We start from the raw sequence: 22,979 nt of genomic DNA, 5'->3' as shown, positions 1-22,979 counted from the left end.
AAACCAATTAGTGAATTACTATTGTAAAGGGCCACGGGGAATATCAACCCACTGACACTAACTGGCACTTTGTATTAAATGTCCACAATGAGTATATAAATAACTCTCTCTAATGGACAGATCGGTTGCGGAGAACCCAGCAGTGTGAAAAGTATTTTCCAACAATTCACGACCATGACATGACATGGTTAACAAAATGTCAGGACAGTGTGGTCCAGACAGATCTGGCAGTGGTCATCACCACTTGTGGGTGGTGAGTGTTTCAATATCAGGTTATGCATCGTATGTAACTTTATCCCAAATGTAGTTAACCATTTTATTTCAATCAAATTCATCCAAGTTGATATTTTTATACAAACGGATAAAACACTTTCTGATTAAAGTAAAAATTTCCAGATGACCTGAAATAATGGAAATTAATTAAAAAATTTCGAAACAACTCATTATAAGAAAACATACTTTTTCGAGTAGATCCCCAATACATCATTGGAGTTGAACAGGCATAAACCCAACAAATAGGTAGGATATGTTCCACACTTCTTTGCTTTGTACACGTAGGCTGGATTCAACGACAATGTGAACAACTGATGAGAATGAGAGTGACTGCAGGCTAGGGGAACTATAATTAAAAAAAAATATGACATAGTTTTAAAAATCCTCAACTATTAAACACATGCTTTAACAAATATCAATATCCTGACAATAGGAATGCGATGCAAGTTGTAAACTATCCGGATTTTCACAGTCTTTGAATTATTACTTACCATATGCATCAGAATACGTCAACATCGGAAGCAAGCATGAAGGTTGCGGGTGGTACCCTCCATTTGGGAAAAAATTGGCCTGACCAATCGGATCACCAGTTCCCAGCAGATAACGGGTCGTGTAAATCATCTGAACGTATCCAGCATCCGTGGAAGCAATTCTATTCTTCGTTCCAACGTCGATCGGCAACGTGAACAGTGGCCCCGCTGCATCTAATCCATACAGTTCCTTCACCTGTCCACTGAAGTTCTTACAAGCAAACGCCGAGACATGGGCCCCCAAGCTGTGCCCAATCAAGGTCATCTTGGACGGAGTAATCCCATTCCGAGTCAAAAATTGCATAAAAACCGCCAAATATTTCCCCACCAATCGGGTATTTCGCTTGGCCGCGATCGCATAACCGTACCGGGCATATCTGGACCAGTCCACTACGCAAACATTACTGTCCACGTACTTGCTGTAAGCTCCGGCCATTTCTTGTACCCACGTAACGTTTGCCTTACTCTGCCATCCATGGGTTATAATAGCAACAGACTTCGTAAGGTCAAGTTTGCTCCCAATCGCGCTATCATCCACGAACGTCTGCTGGAGACTCGAATACCCTCGCCGACCGCACCAAAAAGTGACCTCCTGATCGATCGTTCGGTTGTCCACGACCGTTTGGATCAGATTACCGGCCATGCCAGCCAGCCCGGATGAAAAGGTGTCGATAAAACTGGCGAGGGCACTCTCCGTGGAATAGATCGATAAGTCAATGGCGTGTCCAGTAGGAAACATTGACGCCAGGGTGGCTAACAGTACACATAGTGACCACATGGTGGTAAGTTCTCAATCGTTCCTCTAGTCAAACTGTCAAGCAAATCGAAATTTGAGCAGTTATATCAGAAAAATGCTAACAGCTCTTATTAACACAGTTGCGAATAAGTCTGGCAGAAAAAAATGCAAAAGTGAAATTATAAACAATAAATCCATTGAGGACAGTTCTTGCACATTAACCGCGTAACCATCTCGATTCATTGCGTAGCTTGAATTATATTGAACTCGAACAAGGTTAAACAAAGCACGTGCTCAACACAGTTCGTTTAAACTTTGAGTTATTCCTATTATGACAGTTGAGAATAGATTGAACAATCACCATATTGTTGTATCTATCAATCATATGTTAAAAGTAATCTTTTCCTATGTTCTCTCCTGTAGTTTAATCATTACCCAAGTAATTACAAACATATTGAAGAAGTATAGAAAGAGTGGACGATAAGCAGATCCAAATTTTCAGATGTGATAGGAATAGGACCAAATCTCTCAGTAAATTTTCAACCAGCAGCATATTTCAGACCTAAACACCTGCTAAATTAGCAGTGCTAATGAGAAGGATCTCTAATCTATCAAGGGCCTTGGGCTTTGTATAAAGTATTTATTAAAAATATTTCAAATGAAATAATATTCAAATAAAAAATGTTTGAAGTGACTAGGGTGGTTCTCGATTCGGTTGATTTTGAAAATCTAACTTTTCAGGAATATTTTTGGGTATTTTTTTGTCTTCTAGAAAGTTGTTTGACTTGCCAATCCAAACAACTTTGTCGAAGACACCAACATTTTATCTCGCAATCTACTCCTTCCACGACCAAATTTACATAAAGCATTTTTTATCTGACGATATTTTGGCATCCTAGGGTAGAGTAGTCATCAATGAGACACGGGGAACAATGATAAAATTGCCCTCACAAGTCGTAGTTTCAACCAAACAGGCTAATATTTGGGGAAAAGATGTGTCTACGGGATACACGTCTGCCATAATAGTGGCTTTGGTTATGGACACTCCCTTGAAAAGTTATTCATAAATGTTTGATTCTGGGGTGTAAAAGTAAATGATGGACAAAAATTACTTTTTCGCTCGTAGGCTGCCATTAACACCAACACTAATATTTCTTAAGTTTTCTTTCGAAGTTTCATAGGGAATGAGTTGGGCTACAATTTCCTTTCATTAGGTTTTACCAACATTGAGAATATACCCAGAATCCATGTTTGTCTCATTGTTTCCGATTTTTTTCAGCCAGAGACACTTTGATTTTTCTTCATAAAACTTTTCAAAATCTACGACAATCTTTTAAAACATGAATTGGAAATGTTTTTTGGCATATTTATTGAGTTTAAACTTCATTTAACCAAAAATATAAAAGTTATTTGGTATAAATATATGGATTTTATGAAATTTATATACTTTTTAGTATAATATTTGTCAATTTAAAGTTTAAAGTTGACGAAATTGCGTTAATATGTTCAAGGCAAGTCACCTACAATGGAACAATACAAAAACACGATGTTTTACTAGAGAAGAATTGATTTTCGTATAGTGTCTCATTGTTCCTGCCAAGTGCGTATACGTCAGATCGATCTCATAGTTTGGTCAATGTTAGATCACATTAATAGATTAATTGTTTTCAAAATGCAACAAAAAGTTTATGATAACATGCCGATGAGAAAAATTCAAAAATCGTTGAAAGTTAAAAATCAAAAGTGTCTCATTGATGAATACCCTACCCTACTGATCCGATTTTCAATGTTATAAAAGTCAAATATCATATTTTTTTAAATAATGTTTAGTACATTTTTTAAGTAATATCTTCAAATTTGGAAACGGTCAACATGTGTTCAGATCATCGATCATCAAATCACATCTCATTTCCAAATGTTTATAGAACGATAACATTGTTTTCAATTAGCAGGAAACAAAAAAAAATAACAACTTTTATTGAATGTAGCTTTACAATATAAGTGCAGAGAAAATATTAAAAAAGGAATGATGAGAAGCAAAGTATTTCATAGAGAAAAAGTTATTACTCCTTAAAAAAATGGTAAAACACATTTTTTTTAAATAGAAATTGGGAAGTTAAGGTTAAAACGTAAATATTGTGTCTACACATTTTCCACATTCGACTCTATTTTGCTTCTAGTTGAGCAATTCTCTACAAAATCGGTAGTTTTTCTTCAATTTAAATTTTTGTATTTTTTAATCCGGCTGAAACTTTTTTGGTGCCTTCGGTATGCCCAAAGAAGCCATTTTGCATCATTTGTTTGTCCATATAATTTTCCATACAAACTTGGCAGCTGTCCATACAAAAATGAAATGTGAAAATTCAAAAATCTGTATCTTTTGAAGGAATTTTTTGATCGATTTGGTGTCTTCGGCAAAGTTGTAGGTATGGATACGGACTACACTGGAAAAAAATGATACACGGTAAAAAAATATTTGGTGATTTTTTATTTAACTTTTTATCACTAAAACTTGATTTGCAAAAAAATAATATTTTTGATTTTTTTTATTTTTTGATATGTTTTAGAAGACATAAAATGCAAACTTTTCAGAAATTTCCAGGTTGTGCAAAAAATCTTTGAGCGAGTTATGAATTTTTGAATCAATACTGATTTTTTTCAAAAAATCGAAATATTGGCCGCAATAATTTTTCAACTTCATTTTTCGATGCAAAATCGAATTTGCAATCAAAAAGTACTTTAGTGAATTTTTGATAAACTGCACCGTTTTCAAGTTAAATCCATATTTAGGTGACTTTTTTCAAAATAGTCGCAGTTTTTCATTTTTTTAAATTAGTGCACATGTTTGCCCACCTTTAAAAAAAATATTTTTGAAAAGCTGAGAAAATTCTCTATATTTTGCTTTTTTGAACTTTGTTGATACGACCCTTAGTTGCTGAGATATTGCAATGCAAAGGTTTAAAAACAGGAAAATTGATGTTTTCTAAGTCTTACCCAAACAACCCACATTTTTTTTTTCCCAATCATTAGTTTTCAAAATATCGAGGTATCGACGGAATTTTTTCAAACATGCTAAATATTATTATAAACGCAGGAAAATTCATTTTAACTGGTTTTCAGTTGATAAAATATTAATATTCATTTAAATTTTTAAGTTTTTCGTAAAATAATGTTCTATGCCCCCTGGGGGGAAACATAAACTTTGAAGAATATTTGCAACGGTCTTAAGTTAAAAACGAAAAGGAAGATTTTGTTTTATTCACGCATGCAAAATAAAGAAAAACATTTTGAAACGAGTGAATTCAATCAAGAAAAATACTCTTCACAAATGTGCTTGGCGTTAAATATTATTTCATACAAATGGATACAACAATTTCTGGTCAAAATAGAAGTTTCCAAGTAACCTGAAAACGTTTGTAAAATAGTTTAAAAAAATGTGAGGAATGTATCGTTCCAAAACACATACTTTTTCGAGTAGATTCCAAGCACATCGTTGGAGTTGAACAGGCACAATCCCAACAAATAGGTAGGATATGTTCCACACTGTTTTGCCTTGAACACGAAGGCCGGATTCAACGACAGTGTAAACAGCTGATGCGCATGGGAGTGACTGCAGGCTATTGGCACTGGAATTGTTGTTGTTTTTTCAGGATATTAAAAAAGATGAAATTGTATCTATAAAAAACTTACCATACGTATCGGCATACGTCAACATGGGAAGCAGACATGAAGGCTGAGGATGGTATCCTCCATTTGGGAAGAAATTAGCTTGGCCAACAGGATCTCCGACTCCCAACAGGTAACGGGTCGTGTAGATGAGCTGAACATAGCCAGCATCCGTGGATGCGATCCTATTTTTTGTTCCAACGTCAATTGGTTGAGTGAAAAGTGGTCCAGCTGCGTCTAGTCCGTACAGCTCCTTCACCTGACCGCTGAAGTTCTTGAAAGCGTACGCCGAGACATGGGCCCCCAAGCTGTGACCAATCAAGGTCATCTTGGACGGAGTAATCCCATTTCGAGTTAAAAATTGCATAAACAAGGTCAAATAGTTCCCCACCAATCGGGTATTCCGCTTGGCATCGCATAACCGTACCGGGCGTATCTGGACCAATCCACGGCGCAAACGTTACTGTCCACGTACTTGCTGTAATTTCCGGCCATTTCCTGCACCCACGTGACGTTAGCATAACTCAACCAACCATGGGTGATTATGGCAACGGGTTTCGAAAGGTCCAGTTTACTCGCAATGGAACTATCATTTACGAACGTCTGCTGAAGACTCGAATATCCTCGACGACCGCACCAGAATGTGACCTCCTGATCGATGGTTTCGTTGTCCATGACCGTCTGAATCAGATCACCCGCCATATCTGCTAATCCGGTTGAGATGCCATCGATGAAACTAGCCAACGCAGCTTCTGTAGTGAAGCTGGAAAAATCGAAGGCTTGTCCGGTTGGCAATCCTGCCACGAGGACTACCAAAAGTGCCGAAATCGACCTCATGGCGATTTTTAATCGTACTGACTGATAGTACCAAAATTGTATCGTATTTATCAGTTTGATTCTTGTTAACTCAGTTGCGAATTTGGCTAACAAATGAATGAACAATAAGTTTATTGAAATTCAACCTTAACCAGCTGTATCAATGCAGACGACAGTGTAGACCTAGGAGAAAACATTTCTAGAAGGAACATCAAATTTCTCTGAAACATCTTCCACCTATTTGCTACCCTGCCAAATCTGAAAGACACTTTTCACATGTGCAACAAGAAAATTTCATTTATTCGTACATTAACCACTGCCCAAAACCACATTGTCCGCACTGCGTTGAAAAGACCACTTCGTTCCGCCAACAAACCTCATTTTTTTCCACCCATCCTCCAATGTGGTTCCAATGGTTGCATTTCCCATTCCGTCCATGGAATAAGGAAACCTCAAAACAAAAAATCTTCAAGACCATCTGAACCACCGCGCGGCCAAGCAAATTACTTTAAAGCTAACTATAACTCTGCTGGCTGGCCACACTGCGCTGCTTCACAGTCCAAGAACGCAAAACCAGACGGAGCTGGTCAGAAAATTGGCAACCTGCGGCGAAAACACTCGCATTACGTGCACTGCAAGCTGGTCAGACGGCTGCCCCTCTGGGAGATGGACCGGGCGATGCTTCCCGCTGGCTCCCAGTCGGGAGTGGCTCATGCAGTTCTCAACATGATCTAGCGCCGCCAGGATGAATCTTTGCAGTGGTGGATGGACTGTGGAGATTTGTGGGGGGGTAAATGGGGTAAAATAAAACTAACTTCAAGTTACAGAAACCCTTGAATAGAGCTAAAACTCCCATTTAAATCCACACTGCCATCATCCAATCCAGAAAGACAGTCCGCAGGGTGAAAACTCTACAAAGACACACTGCTCTGCTGAACCACCGCTCAGCGTTCGTCGCCTTTGCTTGCATCCCCGTTTTCCCATAATGAACGAGCTGCATTTTGTGTTATAAATTAAATTATCCTCGAGAAAAGTGGAAGCGAATAAAAAATGCTTTTCCGTTTTGCCGTGCGCTGCTCTGGTTACACCGACCCGGTTGCAGATCCAACTGATGGTGTAAACCTCAAAGAATGTTGTATTTAAAAATTGACTCAATTTTTTTTTTTTTTTTTTTTACTTAGAAAAGAGTAAAACACAATTTTTCAATTTATTTTTATTATTTTTTCCATTCATATAAACGCATTTTTCGTTATCCACTCCAAAAAGGAAGATATTCTTGTAGCAGTAGAATACCTCCATTGAAGACATTGGACATCTTCATCTGGAGTGACCCCGACAAGAAACGGGACGCCACGAGGATCCAACCAGGTGAGCATACCGCTAAATCTCACACATGTGATATTCTTCACAGGATTCCTCAAACAAAGTTGAGTCTTGTGAACCTCGTACGGGTGACTTCGCTGGCAGTCAGAATTGTACATTGGATGGAGTACAGCGTTTCCGGTAACATCTTTTCTAACTAGAATGGAAAAATGATACAAAATGAGCTTCTGAAAACACTAGAGCGTTCAATTTCCAGTCTCGGGAAAAAAAATCCAGGGAATCCCCGAAAAAAAAATATTTCCGGTATTTGTGAATTTCCCGGGATTTCCCGATATTCAAGCAGAAGTATACATGTTCTTAACTTTTTGGCCCTTTTTTGAATAAAAAAAATATTATCAGCTCACTGATAAGTTTCATAAGTTAATAACAGTAAATTGAATTAAACAATTTACTGTTCTTATTGAACTTATCAGTTCGTCCAAAAATGTCATGTCAAAGTTTATTTCAGATGATTTTTGAAGCATTTACAACTGGAAATGAAAATAAAGCACCCCTTCCCGCCAAGATAAAAATTTAGTTTCTTCTACGTTTTAGTTTACCATTACCAAACTGAATTGATATCATTTAATTTGTTTAAAATTATTCGAGAAATTAAAGATTAAAGTTGAAATTGTATAGAGCACTACAGCTGCCAAGGGCGTAAGAGATTATGAATATGAAACTACTAAACTACTTTTTTGCTATGAATCTTTTTGCCTTTCTTACTAATGAAAGGTATAGGTTTTACTTTAAGGCAGGACGTCATTTCCATCTTCGTAAATATGTCGATTCAGCATGAATTTTAATCGGAAAAATCGTCAAAACATCACACTGCATGGATTTTCGACGCTCTATCGATTCACCTTGACAGAACTCGTCTATCTCCAACCCTCGAATTTTGAGAAAATAAATTCCGTGGAGGTCGAGTGATGTTCGTATGTGGTAAAATTTTGCAAAATTTTGTGTCGCGCCGTTCTCAGCTCCCATATATCCGATTTCGATTCTTCTAAATGCAGATGAAAGCTAGTGTGCTGAACCTGGGCGAGTTGCCGCGCAAATTTCGAAATATCCATCTGTTTTCGGATGCGGCCAGACTTTTCAACAAAATACACAGTTTTCAAATGAAAATATGGTCAATTTTTTTCATTTTCATATCTTTTATTTATCTCAAAAATTGCATTTTTCGAGCCCTACAACCTCCCAAATTTTCATCCAGATTCATAATATGGTTCTGGAGTTAGAGCCGTTTGATTGACCTACCATAAGAAAAAAAAATCCCTTAAAAAAGGTAAAAGCCCACCTGGTGACCTTCGCCAACATTTTTCATTTCTGATTTTATTCGAAATTTCTTGCTACATTCATAGTACAGACCATGAGTGAGCATCTGAAACAAATTCGACATCGATCGGCAATCCCGATCAATTTTTAAGAACGATTTACTTTTTGCCTTTCTTACTAAAGAAAGGTATAGGTTTTACTTTAAGGCAGGACGTCATTTCCATCTTCGTAAATATGTCGATTCAGCATCAATTTTAATCGGAAAAATCGTCAAAAAATCACACTGCATCGATTTTCGACGCTTCGTCGCCAAGTTGTCAAGTTGAGCTTCGAATACTGGCGCGAGAATGCTGGCGCATATATTTTGTGGCTCGACTTATACTCATTTTGTAGTAGCTTGTCTACCGATGTTTCCTACAACATGTATGATATCGTAGCTTTTCGGTTTCTTTTGCTCTGTCCGTTTTTGCATAACTGTCCAATGTTTATGCAAAAACCTTTGTGACATAGGACATTCATCCGGCTACAATCATGTTGTTTCCCGTGCGCTCCTAAAATCGCCTAAATGTAGACTTCATTTTTTCGTGATTTCGTAAGTTTATTTAACAGGGTTCATTGGATAGGATAATAGGAGCTTTCTAAGCTTTTCATCGTTCAAAGTGTTCAATGCTGGCGACTCCAATGGCTTTCTTCCTAAGGTTCTCGCGATTGAGTGTGTAGTGGTGCGGTTGTTAAAAATAGCTATCTCTGACTCTGTCACTCTCGTAGAAGCTGAATGGCTAGCTTCCCTGCACCGTGTGGCACACGCGGTTCACTTGTACCTTGTCTTGGTGCGCTGGTACGATGAACCAAAACACCAACACAGTCACACAAAAGGGCTCGTACCGAAACTAGAAAACCAAAACCGCAGTGTGCGTTGTTGGGAAGCTTGCTATGATCGCGTTTGTCATAATCGCATAACAAACATATTGTACGATTAAAAATATTGTTTTGGTGAAAATTGCGTTTTAATTTCTTTTGGAAATCATATCATTCATAATACTCATAATATCATCATAAAACATTGCTTTCATCATAAGACTTTCTTTTGAGCTGACGTTATAAATAAACAAAGTCGATGTTATTAATTGAAAGAAGTTCTACCATTGTTATATTCTTTAGTAAGAAAGGCTCTTTCTCACCCCAGGTGGGATTAAATCGGGTTTTTCTAACCAAAGGCTGCATAATAAAAAAAAACACATTGAAAAACTACTTCGTATTGTACTAAAGGTGCCCAAAAAATGCAAAAGAATATTTGAAAAACGTGAAAAATATGATTTTTAAGGCAAACTCAATGCAATGAGCTCAAACCAGTAAGATTTGCTTTGGAAAAAATATTTGCCATGAAAAACATATTTTCTGCACTATTTTTTTCATTACAACTTTTAAGTTAAAATTATTTATCAATATTTTTCTTTATTATATTATCTCAAACTGGCCACAGAGACAAATTTAAAAGCAATTTTATGGTTTTAGAGCATACTCACTGTCCAAAAACTGTAATTAAAAAATAATACCTACTTTTTACCAAAAAAAAAACTTTTGATTATTTTTTTATATTTTGTATGAAGACAGCTTAAAAAAATTGAAAATTTATATATTTTCTTGAAGTTGTATGTGTTTTTACAGGCAGTCAAGGCATTAATTGATCCTCACACTTGAATATTTTAACTTATTTTATTTTGCTAACGTCATGGTTTGAAATCCGGACACTTAGTAGCATATCTTTTTTGTTATAGCAGGCAAAAAATCATGTAATAAGTTGGAAATAAAGAAATATCATCAGAATGTAGAATCTTAACAGAATATAAACAGTTAGTTTTAAGAGAATTCATGGGAAATATGTATTTTCTAACCATTTTTCATCAGAATTTTAAAATTAAAATGACTTGTTGTGCTTCGAATCCAGGACACTGATAAAAGCTGATTCGAAATCTGGACACTTTTGCTTCGAATTCTGGATACTCGATTTTGCTTTCGAAATGTTATGGCATGTGTGAATGTGTGAATGGCATTCTTTAGGTCTTAACCCTCTAACGCCCATGGTTACTCCAGAGCACCACTATTTTTTGCCTTCAAAACTAAATTTCTCTGCAACCATACATTTTTTCAACCTCGTTCAACCTGCGTTAGTTTATATAGAATGTTAGCTTATAACCATTAAAATTTCATCCAATTTGGTCGATCCAGTTACGAATTATGTTGAAAAACGTAAAAAATCTCGATTTTGCTCTGGGCGGGAAGGGGTTAAATAAGCTGTTAACATCAAAACAATCGATATTTTATATAAAAATTTGCTTGAATTTAAGGAAATCAAAGCCATAAATTTAAGTTTTGCCTTCCCGGTGCATCAAACGCCTATGAAATATTTCAGTGAAATGTTTCACGTTTTTGGATAACTTATAATTTTATTCTATATAATTGTTTTGGCATTAACTACAGCGTTCAAACAAACTTAAAATGAAAGTTGTTGTTAGAATTCATCAAATAACACAGTTTGTACATTCATAATGCGAACTTATGCACAAATAATTGATAAAACAAGATGAGGTGTCCGGGTTTCGAAGCGTCCGGGAATTCGAATCATGACGTTATTAATATTCTATAAAATTTCGTAGCATAACAATAATCAGAACCAGAATCAGATCAATTTTTGATAAGCACCAAATTTCTCGGGAAATTCGTTGAAAATTTCCCGTTTTCCGGAATGTTGTTACCCCGGGAAATTGGACGCTCTAGAAAACACTCAATGCCATACCTGCGAAAGTTATGTTCAGCACAATTGGCGTATGAGTTTGATTTGTCCACAGACAGGCCGGGAAAACCTGCGCATTCCACTCAAATGGGTAGCTAAGCTTAATCAGCGCTATATCATTGGTTTTATCGGTTGAGTTGTAGGTTTCGTGTTTCAAAACGTCACTGATATTGTACTGTGTCTGTTTATCAATTAGACGAACCACCAAGTAACGATGTTCTGCCAGGCAGCTTGCCGTCGTTAGCACCGCACTTTTCGTTATAACAACTCCTGAGCACAGGAAGGTGATTCTTTCGCCGAAATGTCTTGCAATATACGCCTAGTGATAAGGTTTACTGTTCATATTTAAATTCTCATTAACTGTTGTGACAATCTTACCAGAGACCCCAGCGAAGTCGTATGCCCTTGAGCCATTTCAGGACATTTAAAAACCTCAGGATGTATTTGACTGCCTTCGCTCAACATGATGATCTCATAAGCACAGCAAACCACCGAAGTACTGGAACAAAATGTGTCAACTTTTCGATTAAGATGACCTGGACAAATGTCTACAGAAACGCAACGAGCAGGTCTTCCCTTGGAAATTGTGCAGTTATCGCCCTCATGAAGATCCATATCGATGTATCGTACAGTATCAGCCGTATCCTGGTAGTTTGGCAAAAGGACGGATTTCATCCACTCCACGTGGCTTGACAGACGAACCCCAATAATATGCTCTCCAAAACCGCAATCCCTTCCAAACAGACTCAGCGCTACGGTGTGATGGTAGTCGTTGTTCTCCTTGAACATCCACTCATCTAGAACGCCGCCAACCAGCAGATCACATGATCCCGGTACCAAAAACACGTCATTTCCGACGCAGAACTGTTCCCTCGTAAGTCCATGGCGCAATCTTGGGGCGAAACGCTCTGAAATTACACAACTGCTTTCGTTTAAAACGGGAGATTTGATACGGTGGAGCGCTTGCGTTGAATTGAGGTGAATCTCTTCGTCAAAATACAAAAAATGGTTTATGTCCTGACGACCACTGCCGTATGCATTAACCGAATCGTTAAACATTCCGTGCCAAACACAGGAAGGTTGGAATCCCAGAGGCAAATCTAGCAATTTACTCATCTTTAGAATAGCAATGTTGTTGTAGCCTGATCCTTGAACGTGGTTAGGATGAACGTGAATCTTTGATATGGGCATCACTTTTTCCCCCAGATAAGTAACGAAAGCTAGAGATTGTCTGAAAGAAACTGTATCAGTCGATTATCTTTTACCAGATCCGCTTACAACCCTTCCAAGTTTGTGCAATCGGCCACCGTGATCACTGTATCCTCATCCACAATAACACCGTAACAATTGTGTCCAACCTCAACCATCTGTATCGGCAATGCACGGCTAGAAATTCTCACCCTAGTCATGTCCACAGCTGTGAAATTATTCGATCTTTCCTCATCAATCCGAACTTGATCGTCAAACTCTCGCAATGAAGCGTAGCGCAACGCGTACAAGGTAGCGTTGTAGTCCACTACAAATTCAAATAATATTACTTGCAAAAGTTATTGATTGATTCAGTCTATACCTTCAAGTCCAACAGCGTTATGATCCCGCATCGTAGCCATAATCCAGTCGTAGAAGAACGCTACCTTCGCGTAAACTCCCGGGTTAGATGTTCCACAAACACCCCCGAACGATGTAACTCCGACCACGAACGGTGTCATCCGGGAGTTGTGCAACAGTTTCACCTGCAGGGGACCACCAGAATCCCCCTCGCAGGTGTCCATTTCCTCGTCCACTGCACAAAGGTGCTGATCTTGGAGACCTTCGCGTAGTCTCCGCGTCGGAGGATAAAATTCACTGCACTGTTCATTGGAGATCGGTTTCAACGAAACCTTCAGCAAGGTTGGCGTACGTTTTTGAGCTGAAATGAAACGCTTGTCAACGTCACAGTGCAGGTTCGAGTGCTGACGATCGTACCGAAGCCGGTGTTTCCCCAACCCGTTGCCACCATCTCGCGAAATCTTACCTCACCATCGCTCCACAAACAGGCCGGTATCACCGTCTGGTCTAAGCTGTCGAGAGATAATCATTACTTAGCGATCGAAAAGAAAAAGCATCAAAACTGACGTCACGTTCCATTCTAGCTTCAGCAATGCTACATCGTGATAGCTGGCGCTGAACGTGTGCTCGGGATGTCGAAGAATCTTTACGATTTTCAACTGCTGTGCGTACGTGTCATCTTCGGCGCTGAACAGGTCCAGGTCACCCAACCGGACCACATCGGGTGGCTGGTTTCTTTTATCAATGAGACAGTGAGCCGCGGTCAGCACGAAGTTCTCCCAAATCAGCGATCCTCCGCACTGCCACAGGATCGTACCGTTCGGAAACGTCCAACCGAGTGCGGCCATGTGGGCAAATTCCCGGAACCGGGTCGGTTGTCCGGCCGCGGGAATGGACGTGGGATATCTAGCTAGTTTGAAGTACCGGAGGTGACAATCTTTTGGATAACACAACAAAACAACTTATCATTTTCACCATCTAGATTCTAGAAGCAGCAAATCTTGCCATCCAGTGTTGTCCGTTCGTTGGGAAACATAACCGGTTCATCGTTCTGAGCTTCCGTCAACAGCAACAACAGCGAAAAAACCATTAACACGAGATAGATCATCGTCATTTCACGATCGTGTCCGCTATACTACTGATCGCTTTGTAATGAATTGCACTCAGTATGATTAAAAAAAACCCTGCTTGAAAGATGACGAAACTCATAAAGTTGTTTTTAAGTTCTGCAGACCGTCTGATCGTAAAGATGAAGAACTCAATGTAATAATTTGTAATCTTTTGGCGATAATATATTGTGAAATAAGTAAAAAAAAGTTCTATTGAATTATCAAAATTACATTTTATTAGATTGATGACGTGGAGACGCACGGTAGTCAAACTTCTCAAGTATTCCACCTGTCCAGATTCAAAACGTTTCGTTTGATCCACCCAACTAACGCCGAAATCCGGGTAAACGTCCCGTGCCGCCATGAGCTGCACTGTTCCTCATGCTGTGCCATCCCAACCAGATAAGTAACTCCACCTTCGGTGGGCTGCGATATCAGAACATCACTTGCATTGCGGCACACGGAATCACGCCTTGGCGTTCGACCGCACAGCTGAGACGGGTGCAGCGGGCTTGGGTGAGTTCTTTGGCAGTCAGAGTTGTACTTGGCTATGATCTTGGCATGATCCAGTTGGTCATCGTCTAGAAAAAGGGGGTTGTTCAGTAAAATGGTCCTCAAATTGAATCAAGTTGATTATTACCTTCAAAGATCATTCTCATGACAAGTGGAGTATGCGTTTCGTTCATCCAGAGACACGCTGGATATATTGATGAACTCCACGTGAGCGATTCTTTAATCTTGACCAGGGCAATGTCGTTGCTACCGACGGTTTTATTATACGATTCGTGGAGGAGCACATTCTCTATCAAAAACAAATCATCTTCAATATCTGCCAGCAGTTGAACAACGTCCGGCTTATTTGGTCCCAAACAACTCACAGTTGTAACTACCACGCGAGCAGTTATGATCGATCCCAGGCATCCGATTTCATACCTATCTCCGGCATCCCATCCAAAACGTACCAAAATTCCATCTTCATCAGAAGGCTCCAACTGATTCACAATGGAAGGACAATCGTCTAAATCTGATTGCAGATCTCGTTGCTCGTTACTTTCGATAATATCCAAAGGACAGCAGATGACACTCGTTGTAGAACAAAACTTCACTTTACTATGAACGATAAAGCTCTGAAAACTATGAGTACACTTCGCCAGTGGAACGCATCGTCCTTCCTGTTCAGCTTCTACATAGCACCGATCTCCATCGTGAAGATCTGGATCCAAAAAGGTCAGCGAATCACTATCAACTTGACTATGCTTAGGTAACAGTACCGACTTCAACCACTCCACATGGCTTGAAAGTCGAGTTGCAATCAGATGTTCCCCATAGCCACAATCTCTACCGAACTGAGCGAGTCCGTATGCGAAATTATGACGGAAATTACTCTCGTATATCGAACTATACAAAGATCCCCCGACGGCAAGATTACACACTTCCGGCACCAGAAAGAAATCGTTACCAACGCAAATGTGTTCCGGAGTTGGGCCACGTTTTAGAAAAGGTAAATGCTCGGCGGATATCCGACAGTTAGTCTTATTCTGCGCGGTTACTTTCGAAGTCCGAAATTTTGTGGTTGGATCTGAAAAGTAATACCTTTTATGTGACCTGGATCGGATGATTCTTAACAATACCTGATATACTTATTCCTTCGTAAAAATGTTCCTTATTGAGATCGCTTCTACCAAAACCAACAGTTCTTAATGTGTCGTTCGGTAGCTCGGTCCCATGCCAAATGCATGCGGCAGATGCATCTGAACTAAAATCTAACAGTCTTTCCAATTTCAAGATTGCAATGTTGTTATCGCTGCTGCCTTTAGTATATCCAGGATGTATGTGAGTTGTTGATATGTCGATTTGCTCTGGGAGAACAATCCGCCTGATTCGTTTACTAAAAAAGAAAAAAATGTATTGAAATTGTCGAATGATTTTGGTTACCCTCACCCTTTATACCCAGCGCAATCAGCTGTCGTCAAAACAGTTTCTTCGTCTACAATGACTCCGTAACAGTTTTCATGATCAAGTTTTGCAATAAACGACGGCAAGTCGGCCACATCAGTCAAATGCTTCTGAAAAACATCGATCGTCGCTTTGGTATCGTTCCGTTCTGTCACAATCCCAGCGTAATACTCCCTAAGAGGAGCATGACGAAGGGCACAAATGGTCGTGTTAAATGTTTGGTCATCCACGACGGCACCGTGGTTCTGCATCGTGTCCACGATCCAGTCTACATAGGAGGCCACCCGGGTGTACACTCCGGGATTTTCCGGAGAACATGGCAGTCCAAACGAGGTAACTCCCACGATAAACGGGGTCTCTCTCATGTTGTGCATTAGCTTGACCTGCAGTGGTCCTCCGGAGTCACCCTGTAAGATGAACTTCGTGAATGTTTTCTTTAAGGGGCACGTGACTAATTTATACCTCGCAGGTATCTGCCTTCTCATCCGATGCGCAAATATGATGCTCTTGAAGGCCCGCCCGTAGTCTTCTATTGGTTTCTTTGTTGAATACCTTACCACATTCTTCATTGGATATAGGTGATAGACCCATCTTTAACAGCTCTGGAGATTGCTCACCAGCTACGATTAAAAAAAAAATCAGTAATTCGAAGTTGAATACTTCAAAAACTTACTAAATCCAACTTTGCCCCATCCAACAGCGTCCATTCGTTTGAACCGTACTTCCATATCCGTCCAGAGACAAGCTGGAAGAACCGTTTCGTTGATTCTACAACAATCAATAGTTTCAGTTCAGATTTTCGCCACAAAACCCCTCCAATACCTACGTTACATTCCGCTCCAACCGTATAAGTGCGATATCGTGGTAATGTGACGAGAATCGATGTCCCGGATGACGGACAAACTTGGCGATCACGATTTGCTGCGCATATTCATCACCCTCTTCAGTAAAAATGTTCAAATCACCGAATCTAACCACATCCGGGGGAACATTCCGGTAGTCGATCGCACAGTGCGCCGCCGTTAGCACAAAATTGTCCCATATCAACGATCCGCCACATCGCCAGTCTACGGTCCCATTCGGCTGGCTCCAGCCAATCGCTCCCATGTGGGCAAACTCATACAAACGCGCCGGAAGGCCACTGATTCCAAACGGATCCGACGCGTAAAAGTACTGGAAGAAGCGCTGGCGGCAATCTGGGTGATTGTGGGATGATTGTTTTTAAATAAATGAAACATTTACACCTAGACAGCATTACCATCTAAATTGGTACGTTCGTTTGCTATAAATTGTGACTCTCCTGGATGTCTGAAGGCTGAAACTGAAGCGATCATAAGTTGACATTTTTAAAATCTTCGTGAATGTATCGCATTTTGAACCTCTTCCAAGTACACAAGCAATTAGAGTAAATGCTATCGGCTTCATCATACTGGAACATACAACTAGGAAGCCACTTTGTTACTGCTTAAACGCCCGCAAGGTAGTTGATCTTGATAGTACCACTGCCCGTCACTGACTGATAAATGCATGCTACAGCGATCGCGAAAGTATCTAAGCAACGACTTGGAATCATCTCAACAAGAAAAACCAGTTTTGTTTGCTACTAATGCACACATAAATTATATTTAAAATCTCACATGTTCCCACTGATCCAATCAACCAGCATAGATATCCTGGTGAACGTTCCGTAGTCCCATCCCGAGCAACCATCCTCGTGCAAAGCCAGTCCCACCAGATAGCTAGGGCCGGTCGCAGTTTGCGACACCAGTACATCACCCGACTTCCGGCAAACCGGTTCGTCCCATACCTCCTTCGCACAAAGCTGCGATCGGTGCAGCTCCCTCGGGTGAACCCGTTGGCAGTCTGAGTTGTACTTGGCCTGGATCATCTGGACGGAAACTTGATCGTCATCTGTTGGTTTGGTTTAGTCATTTTTTGAACGTGTTGAATTTAGAATGGTGATCTTACCCATAAAAAGCATTCTCGTGATCATAGGAGTGTGAGTTTTGTTCATCCAAAGGCAGGCTGGATACAGTTGAGGACTCCAGATAATCGGAGTTTCGAGCTCGAGTAATGCGATGTCGAAGCTTGAGTCACTAGCGTTGTAGAGATCGTGAAAAGTTACGTTTTCCACCTGTATTGTGCTGTTTACGTTTGTCAAAAATCTAACCTTTGTTGGGATACTGTTACCCAAACAACTTCTAGTCGTAACGATAGTTTGAGTGGCGATAATTGATCCTAAACATCGAAACTTGTCATCGAACTCCGATCCGATCTCAACCATGAATCCGTACGGACTCAATACGTTTAATTTACTCACAATCTGCTGGCACTCCTCCAGTTCCGTTCGACGATTAACAGCTTTCTTCTTTTTTACGATCACATCCAGAGGACAGCAGACGACCTCTGTCGACGAGCAAAACTTTTTATCTGTCCGGTTTAAAAACTCCACTCGACTTTGAAAGCATTCTCCCAAGGCAACGCAACGTCCATCGACGCCGTGCTCGGTCTTGCAAGGATCACCCTCTTGGCGATCCCGTTCCAGAAACAGCAACCTACTGCTAGCATGGTGATGTCCGGGCAACAGTACCGACTTCATCCAGTCTATGTGACTCCACAACCGGGTCGCTAACAGATGTTCGCCGAAGCCACAGTCTCGGCCGAACTGGGCCAGCGCAAAGGTATAGCCGTACTCTCGATCGTCGTGCCACCGAGTGCCGAAGAGTGGTCCGCCGATGGCCAGATTGCACACCTCGGGTACCAGGAAGAAGTCGTTGCCTGCGCAGACAAGCTCGTGCGCAAATCCATGCCGCATGCTGGCTAGACTGGCCTTGGACAAGTGACAACTGGTCTCATTGAAGGCGGTTATCTTCGCTCTGTATGTTACTTGCGTTGGATCTGGGAGTATTGCTAGTTCTGGCAAGATTACCAAATCCTTGCGACCGACTCCGATAGTTTGAATCCGTTCATATGGTAGCTTGAAATCGTGCCAAATACAGGACGCTGTTGTTTCAGATTTGAAATCCAACAAGTTCTTCAACTTTAAAATAGCGATATTGTTATAACTGGTTCCCTTTTTGTATTCAGGGTGGATATAAATCGCTGCCACATCAATCTTCTCCGGTGTTATTATTCGATTTACCGGTTTTCTACAAAAATATTATTAACAATAAAATTAATACAATTAACTAAAACAATTACCCCATGAATTCCACACAATCCGCCACGGTCAGGACGATTTCTTCATCAACGATCACCCCATAGCAGTAATCCGCTCCCGTTGATCCTGCTGCCCAACCAAGTTTAGCAATATACGGAGGCAACTCGACGTCCAGCAACATGTGTTGACTCGAATAGTTGACATCGACATACGTTTCATTCCGGTGCTGTACCACTCCTTCGTACGGATCTCGCAAACTAACGTATCGCCGTGCACACGCAGTCGTATTGAACGTTTGGTCGTCTACGCGTTCTCCACGATCCTGCATGGTGGCCACGATCCAGTCCAGGTAAGGGGCCACCCTGGTGTAAACGCCTGGATTTGAAGTCCCGCACGGTAATCCAAACGAGGTAACCGCTACGACGAATGGCGTCTCCCGGAAGTTGTGCATCAACTTGACCTGCAATGGTCCGCCGGAATCTCCCTGGAATAGGGAATGGGTGAAATGACACCTTTGAAAATCTAGTCTGACGTACTTCGCACGTGTCCGTTAGAACATCCGATGCACAGATGTGATGTTCGTGGAGACCGGATCGCAGCTTTCTAATTGTTTCATTGTTATACACCATTGCGCACTTCTCGTGTAACATGGGAGATTGAGCCATCTTCAACAGAACGGGTGATTGATTTCCAGCTTGAATGCAAAGAAATATCTTGACAAACGTCCTGGCTTTTAAGATTATTTTTTTACCAAATCCTACTCGACCCCAACCCACGGCGTCCATATTGGTGAACCGAACTTCCATATCCGGCCATAAGCAAGCTGGGGCAACCGATTTCCCGATTCTAGAAATATCTATACTAAGATCATGCTCCTCCAACCAATGTTGCTACCCTCACGATACAGAACCAACCAGCTTGACGAGTGCAATATCATTGTAATACGCCAAAAACCGGTGCTCCGGATGACGTATTATTTCCGCAATCCCCAGCTGTTGAGCATACTCGTCACCATCCGGTCCAAAGATGTCCAAATCTCCAAATCTCACCACATCCGGCGGAGAGTTTCTGAAAAGCTTGGCCATCATTTCAAACCGTGCCGAAGAAAAATGTAGTTCCTAACCTGGAATCGACAGCACAGTGGGCCGCCGTAAGCACAAACCGGCCCGTAATCAGTGATCCTCCGCAGCGCCAATCGATACTGCTGTCCGGCGGCATAGTCCACCCGATCGCTCCCATGTGGGCAAACTCAAACAGACGCGCCGGCACACCATTGTAGCCGGGATTGCGCCAGAACTGGCTGTACTTGTAGTATCGCAGGTGGCAATCTGGGCAAAGGGTTGGAGTTTTTAAATTGATTGTAAATGTTTCGGTGAAGACATGGTGGTGTACCATTTAGACTAGTGCGCTCATCGGGAAAAAGCAGCGATTCCCCGGGGTGTCTCTCGATGAAATCTGTAGCAGTTTGGGTGTTTCTTTTGAAAAGGTGCAATTATAAGTTATCTGATGAATTGTTACCAAAACCCAGCGAGTAACCAAACGAAAGAATCATCCATAGAAATAGCATCTTAGCAGGGAGCACTTAGGATGACGTCACCGACTACCATCGCCTGTTGTTGGAACACTGTTAAAACACAGACTTAATCATCGTACTACTGACATGAAACTGCCGTTTTGTCAACTTTGAGGTAACCAGCTCAGTTGATTGCTTCAAGCAGATGTAAGGGGATTTCCCCTCTAGGGAAAAACTTTAATGTGCTACAACTTCATGTGATCTCATAAACAGTAACTTTATAAGCAGAAGCTTCGTCGCACATTTTACCTACCATTTGAATGTTTCATAACTCTTGATTCTGGTCCGAGAAAGTAAAAATTGATATAGAATGAAGGTCGGACTGATATGTTTATAAACATGAAACTTACTAGAGATTATATGACTGTCTCAAGCTGAAACAAATTCGAATGGCTCAGTTGATCGGTGCCATCAAGATGACTTGTGCGCCACTTTTTGTATTTGCCATATTTACCTTGTAGTCAAGGCACAAAACCCAAAAATAGCGATGCAAGAAGCAAATCGTGTAACAGGCCAGTTTTTTATGGATCTAGACTAAATCGACCCTCCTGAATCCGAATCTGCCTGTTGATTTTCCCGATTCTCAAAGGGAACCGAGATATTCAAGATGGCGTCCAATATGGCGGCTGAATGGAAAAATCACAATAAAAGGATTTTTAAGTTCAATCAACTGCTCAAATTTAACTATATTGGGGTCGCTGAACTCGAATATGACCCCAAGAATACTCCAAAGTACTCAGGGAATGTGCAATCCAAGATGGCGGCCAATATGGCGAAGTAATAATACGGGAAATGTTTATACAGAAATGTAACAGGCTATCAACAGGTCAAATTTAACTAATTTGGGGTCGCTGAACTCGAATATGAATCTTAAAATACTTCAAAGTACTCAGGGAATGTGCAATCCAAGATGGCGGCCAATATGGCGAAGTTAGAATATTGGAAATGATTATACAGAAATGTAACAGGCAATCAACATGTCAAATTTAATTAATTTGTTATGCCAAGTTTCAACCCAGCCTCGGTCCTCAATTATGTTCCCCAACGAACGAACCAACCTGGACGATAAATTTCCATGCAAATTTCTTCAAATCAGTCAATTTCGCCATTGCAGATTGCCACCTGCGTTACTTCAAACTTGACGCAATCTCCAGATCCAGTGATAAAGTGTGATTTCGTAGGTTGGATCAAACCGTTCTACTGGCGTGTCTGTGGAGGGATCGTGAGGTGAGATTTAAACGGCTGATTGCCAGTGGCGTCACCAGGAGCGGTATCTGCTCGAGTGGTTCCAAATCTGCAGCCATTGCCGTTGAATCAGCGGCAAAAAGTTGCAGAGAATACAACACCTCCTGGCTTCAGTCAGCAACCGAGGGAAAACCAACCAGCATCAACGGGTGAAGGCAGTAGTGACCTGTGAACAGTTAAAAATAAAACTAAAAGTACAACAAAGATGAAGAGCATTTAGCCATACCACTTACAATGTGTAAGTGTGTGTTCGAATCCCGCGGCGGGCGCTCTAAAATTCTTTGTGTAAATACAAGCCTTACCCGACAAACTTCGTTTTGCCTTTTTTTTTCATTTGTTGACGTTTTTAACTTTTTTGCTTATTCAGCCTCCTGTGATCAAAATTTGATTTTACGTAACTTTTCCCATACAATCTGCATATTTTTCAGAATCGGTTCCAGAGTGGCCAAAGTTGTAACTTTTTGGCGTAAGAACCTTCCTTGAACTTATACGAACCCAACGCAACAAAGAGCACCTCGATCCGACGTTCCGTGTTCAACTGATTCGCGTTCGAACAAAATCATCGAAATTTTTTATATATATAGAAGATCAGGGGTGCTCAAAGTTTTTGAATGGTGGGCCAAATTTGAAGCTCACATGTAGTTTGCGGGCCAAATGAGATTTGAAAAAAAAAGTTAAAAAAATCAATCTGTAAAACTGAAAAAAATCTATCGGTTGAAGTTTTTAGAACATTGTCGTCATTTAAATATCTGAAAACATTTTTGTTTTCAACAGTTTTTTCAAAAAGCTTTCAATATATTATTCATCTGCTTTTCATTGCAACTTTCGTGCCTCAGCAATCATTGAAATCAATACAATACTTTTGACTGAATTCAATCGTGATTTCACAAATATAATGATTTCAATTCAACTTCATACTTTAATCAAATTCGA

At 40.5% G+C, this 22,979-nt stretch overlaps 5 protein-coding genes and 1 pseudogene across 7 annotated transcripts; all 6 read right to left on the bottom strand.

Moving 5' to 3' along the window:
• Positions 1–302: 302 nt before the first annotated feature.
• Positions 303–1,624, bottom strand: LOC120418623 (lipase member H-like). Its single transcript, XM_052707851.1, has 3 exons — positions 765–1,624; positions 460–619; positions 303–401 (listed from the first exon to the last, which is right to left on the bottom strand). Exons 1-3 carry the CDS (start codon positions 1,579–1,581, stop codon positions 350–352), a joined length of 1,029 nt encoding a protein of 342 aa, XP_052563811.1. The 5' UTR covers positions 1,582–1,624; the 3' UTR covers positions 303–349.
• Positions 1,625–4,965: 3,341 nt separating this feature from the next.
• On the bottom strand, positions 4,966–6,042 carry LOC120418605 (lipase member I-like; annotated as a pseudogene).
• Positions 6,043–7,250: 1,208 nt separating this feature from the next.
• LOC128092862 (uncharacterized) lies at positions 7,251–12,646 on the bottom strand. Its single transcript, XM_052707850.1, has 3 exons — positions 11,834–12,646; positions 11,459–11,774; positions 7,251–7,540 (listed from the first exon to the last, which is right to left on the bottom strand). The coding sequence occupies exons 1-3, from the start codon at positions 12,644–12,646 to the stop codon at positions 7,251–7,253; spliced, it is 1,419 nt and encodes a 472-aa protein (XP_052563810.1).
• Positions 12,647–12,724: 78 nt separating this feature from the next.
• On the bottom strand, positions 12,725–13,992 carry LOC120418604 (serine protease snake-like). Its single transcript, XM_039581047.2, has 4 exons — positions 13,571–13,992; positions 13,421–13,515; positions 13,026–13,364; positions 12,725–12,971 (listed from the first exon to the last, which is right to left on the bottom strand). The coding sequence occupies exons 1-4, from the start codon at positions 13,849–13,851 to the stop codon at positions 12,730–12,732; spliced, it is 957 nt and encodes a 318-aa protein (XP_039436981.2). The 5' UTR covers positions 13,852–13,992; the 3' UTR covers positions 12,725–12,729.
• Positions 13,993–14,334: 342 nt separating this feature from the next.
• LOC120418603 (uncharacterized) lies at positions 14,335–17,668 on the bottom strand. Its single transcript, XM_039581046.2, has 9 exons — positions 17,448–17,668; positions 17,327–17,389; positions 16,895–17,264; positions 16,742–16,836; positions 16,531–16,688; positions 16,054–16,475; positions 15,753–16,000; positions 14,753–15,691; positions 14,335–14,693 (listed from the first exon to the last, which is right to left on the bottom strand). The coding sequence occupies exons 1-9, from the start codon at positions 17,494–17,496 to the stop codon at positions 14,389–14,391; spliced, it is 2,649 nt and encodes an 882-aa protein (XP_039436980.2). The 5' UTR covers positions 17,497–17,668; the 3' UTR covers positions 14,335–14,388.
• Positions 17,600–21,078, bottom strand: LOC120418624 (uncharacterized). 3 transcript variants are annotated; one of them, XM_052707849.1, is made up of 9 exons: positions 21,055–21,078; positions 20,747–20,852; positions 20,621–20,683; positions 20,352–20,556; positions 20,129–20,296; positions 19,765–20,074; positions 19,270–19,712; positions 18,037–19,217; positions 17,600–17,979 (listed from the first exon to the last, which is right to left on the bottom strand). In XM_052707849.1, the coding sequence occupies exons 2-9, from the start codon at positions 20,793–20,795 to the stop codon at positions 17,702–17,704; spliced, it is 2,697 nt and encodes an 898-aa protein (XP_052563809.1). In that variant the 5' UTR covers positions 20,796–20,852; positions 21,055–21,078; the 3' UTR covers positions 17,600–17,701. The 3 variants fall into 3 exon arrangements, with proteins under 3 accessions (XP_052563809.1, XP_039437001.1, XP_039437002.1); XM_039581068.2 differs by lacking the exon at positions 21,055–21,078 and having other exon boundaries at positions 17,602–17,979; positions 19,765–19,922; positions 19,980–20,074; positions 20,747–20,985; XM_039581067.2 differs by lacking the exon at positions 21,055–21,078 and having other exon boundaries at positions 20,747–20,987.
• Positions 21,079–22,979: the final 1,901 nt, after the last annotated feature.

The sequence above is a fragment of the Culex pipiens genome, chromosome 2 (assembly GCF_016801865.2).
Source record: "Culex pipiens pallens isolate TS chromosome 2, TS_CPP_V2, whole genome shotgun sequence".
Taxonomy (NCBI): domain Eukaryota; kingdom Metazoa; phylum Arthropoda; class Insecta; order Diptera; family Culicidae; genus Culex; species Culex pipiens.
Note: the sequence above shows the minus strand (reverse complement) of the source record. Positions and strands in the feature narration are given on the sequence as shown.

Coding starts and splice junctions, on each gene's coding strand:
- LOC120418603 (XM_039581046.2), bottom strand. CDS start 17,496: ATGATGAAGCCGATAGCATTTACTCTAATTGCTTGTGTACTTGGAAGA. Junction 15,692..15,752: donor ACATTTTTACGAAGGAATAA/GTATATCAGGTA, acceptor ATTACTTTTCAG/ATCCAACCACAAAATTTCGG. Junction 14,694..14,752: donor CATGAGAATGATCTTTGAAG/GTAATAATCAAC, acceptor CCCTTTTTCTAG/ACGATGACCAACTGGATCAT.
- LOC120418623 (XM_052707851.1), bottom strand. CDS start 1,581: ATGTGGTCACTATGTGTACTGTTAGCCACCCTGGCGTCAATGTTTCCT. Junction 620..764: donor GACGTATTCTGATGCATATG/GTAAGTAATAAT, acceptor TTTTAATTATAG/TTCCCCTAGCCTGCAGTCAC. Junction 402..459: donor TTGGGGATCTACTCGAAAAA/GTATGTTTTCTT, acceptor CCATTATTTCAG/GTCATCTGGAAATTTTTACT.
- LOC128092862 (XM_052707850.1), bottom strand. CDS start 12,646: ATGCCCATATCAAAGATTCACGTTCATCCTAACCACGTTCAAGGATCA. Junction 11,775..11,833: donor CGACTTCGCTGGGGTCTCTG/GTAAGATTGTCA, acceptor CCTTATCACTAG/GCGTATATTGCAAGACATTT. Junction 7,541..11,458: donor GCTGAACATAACTTTCGCAG/GTATGGCATTGA, acceptor TTTCCATTCTAG/TTAGAAAAGATGTTACCGGA.
- LOC120418604 (XM_039581047.2), bottom strand. CDS start 13,851: ATGGCCGCACTCGGTTGGACGTTTCCGAACGGTACGATCCTGTGGCAG. Junction 13,365..13,420: donor TTGGGGAAACACCGGCTTCG/GTACGATCGTCA, acceptor GTTTCATTTCAG/CTCAAAAACGTACGCCAACC. Junction 12,972..13,025: donor TAACGCTGTTGGACTTGAAG/GTATAGACTGAA, acceptor TTGAATTTGTAG/TGGACTACAACGCTACCTTG.
- LOC120418624 (XM_052707849.1), bottom strand. CDS start 20,795: ATGCTATTTCTATGGATGATTCTTTCGTTTGGTTACTCGCTGGGTTTT. Junction 20,684..20,746: donor TGGTTACTCGCTGGGTTTTG/GTAACAATTCAT, acceptor AAACTGCTACAG/ATTTCATCGAGAGACACCCC. Junction 19,218..19,269: donor GATTGTGTGGAATTCATGGG/GTAATTGTTTTA, acceptor ATATTTTTGTAG/AAAACCGGTAAATCGAATAA.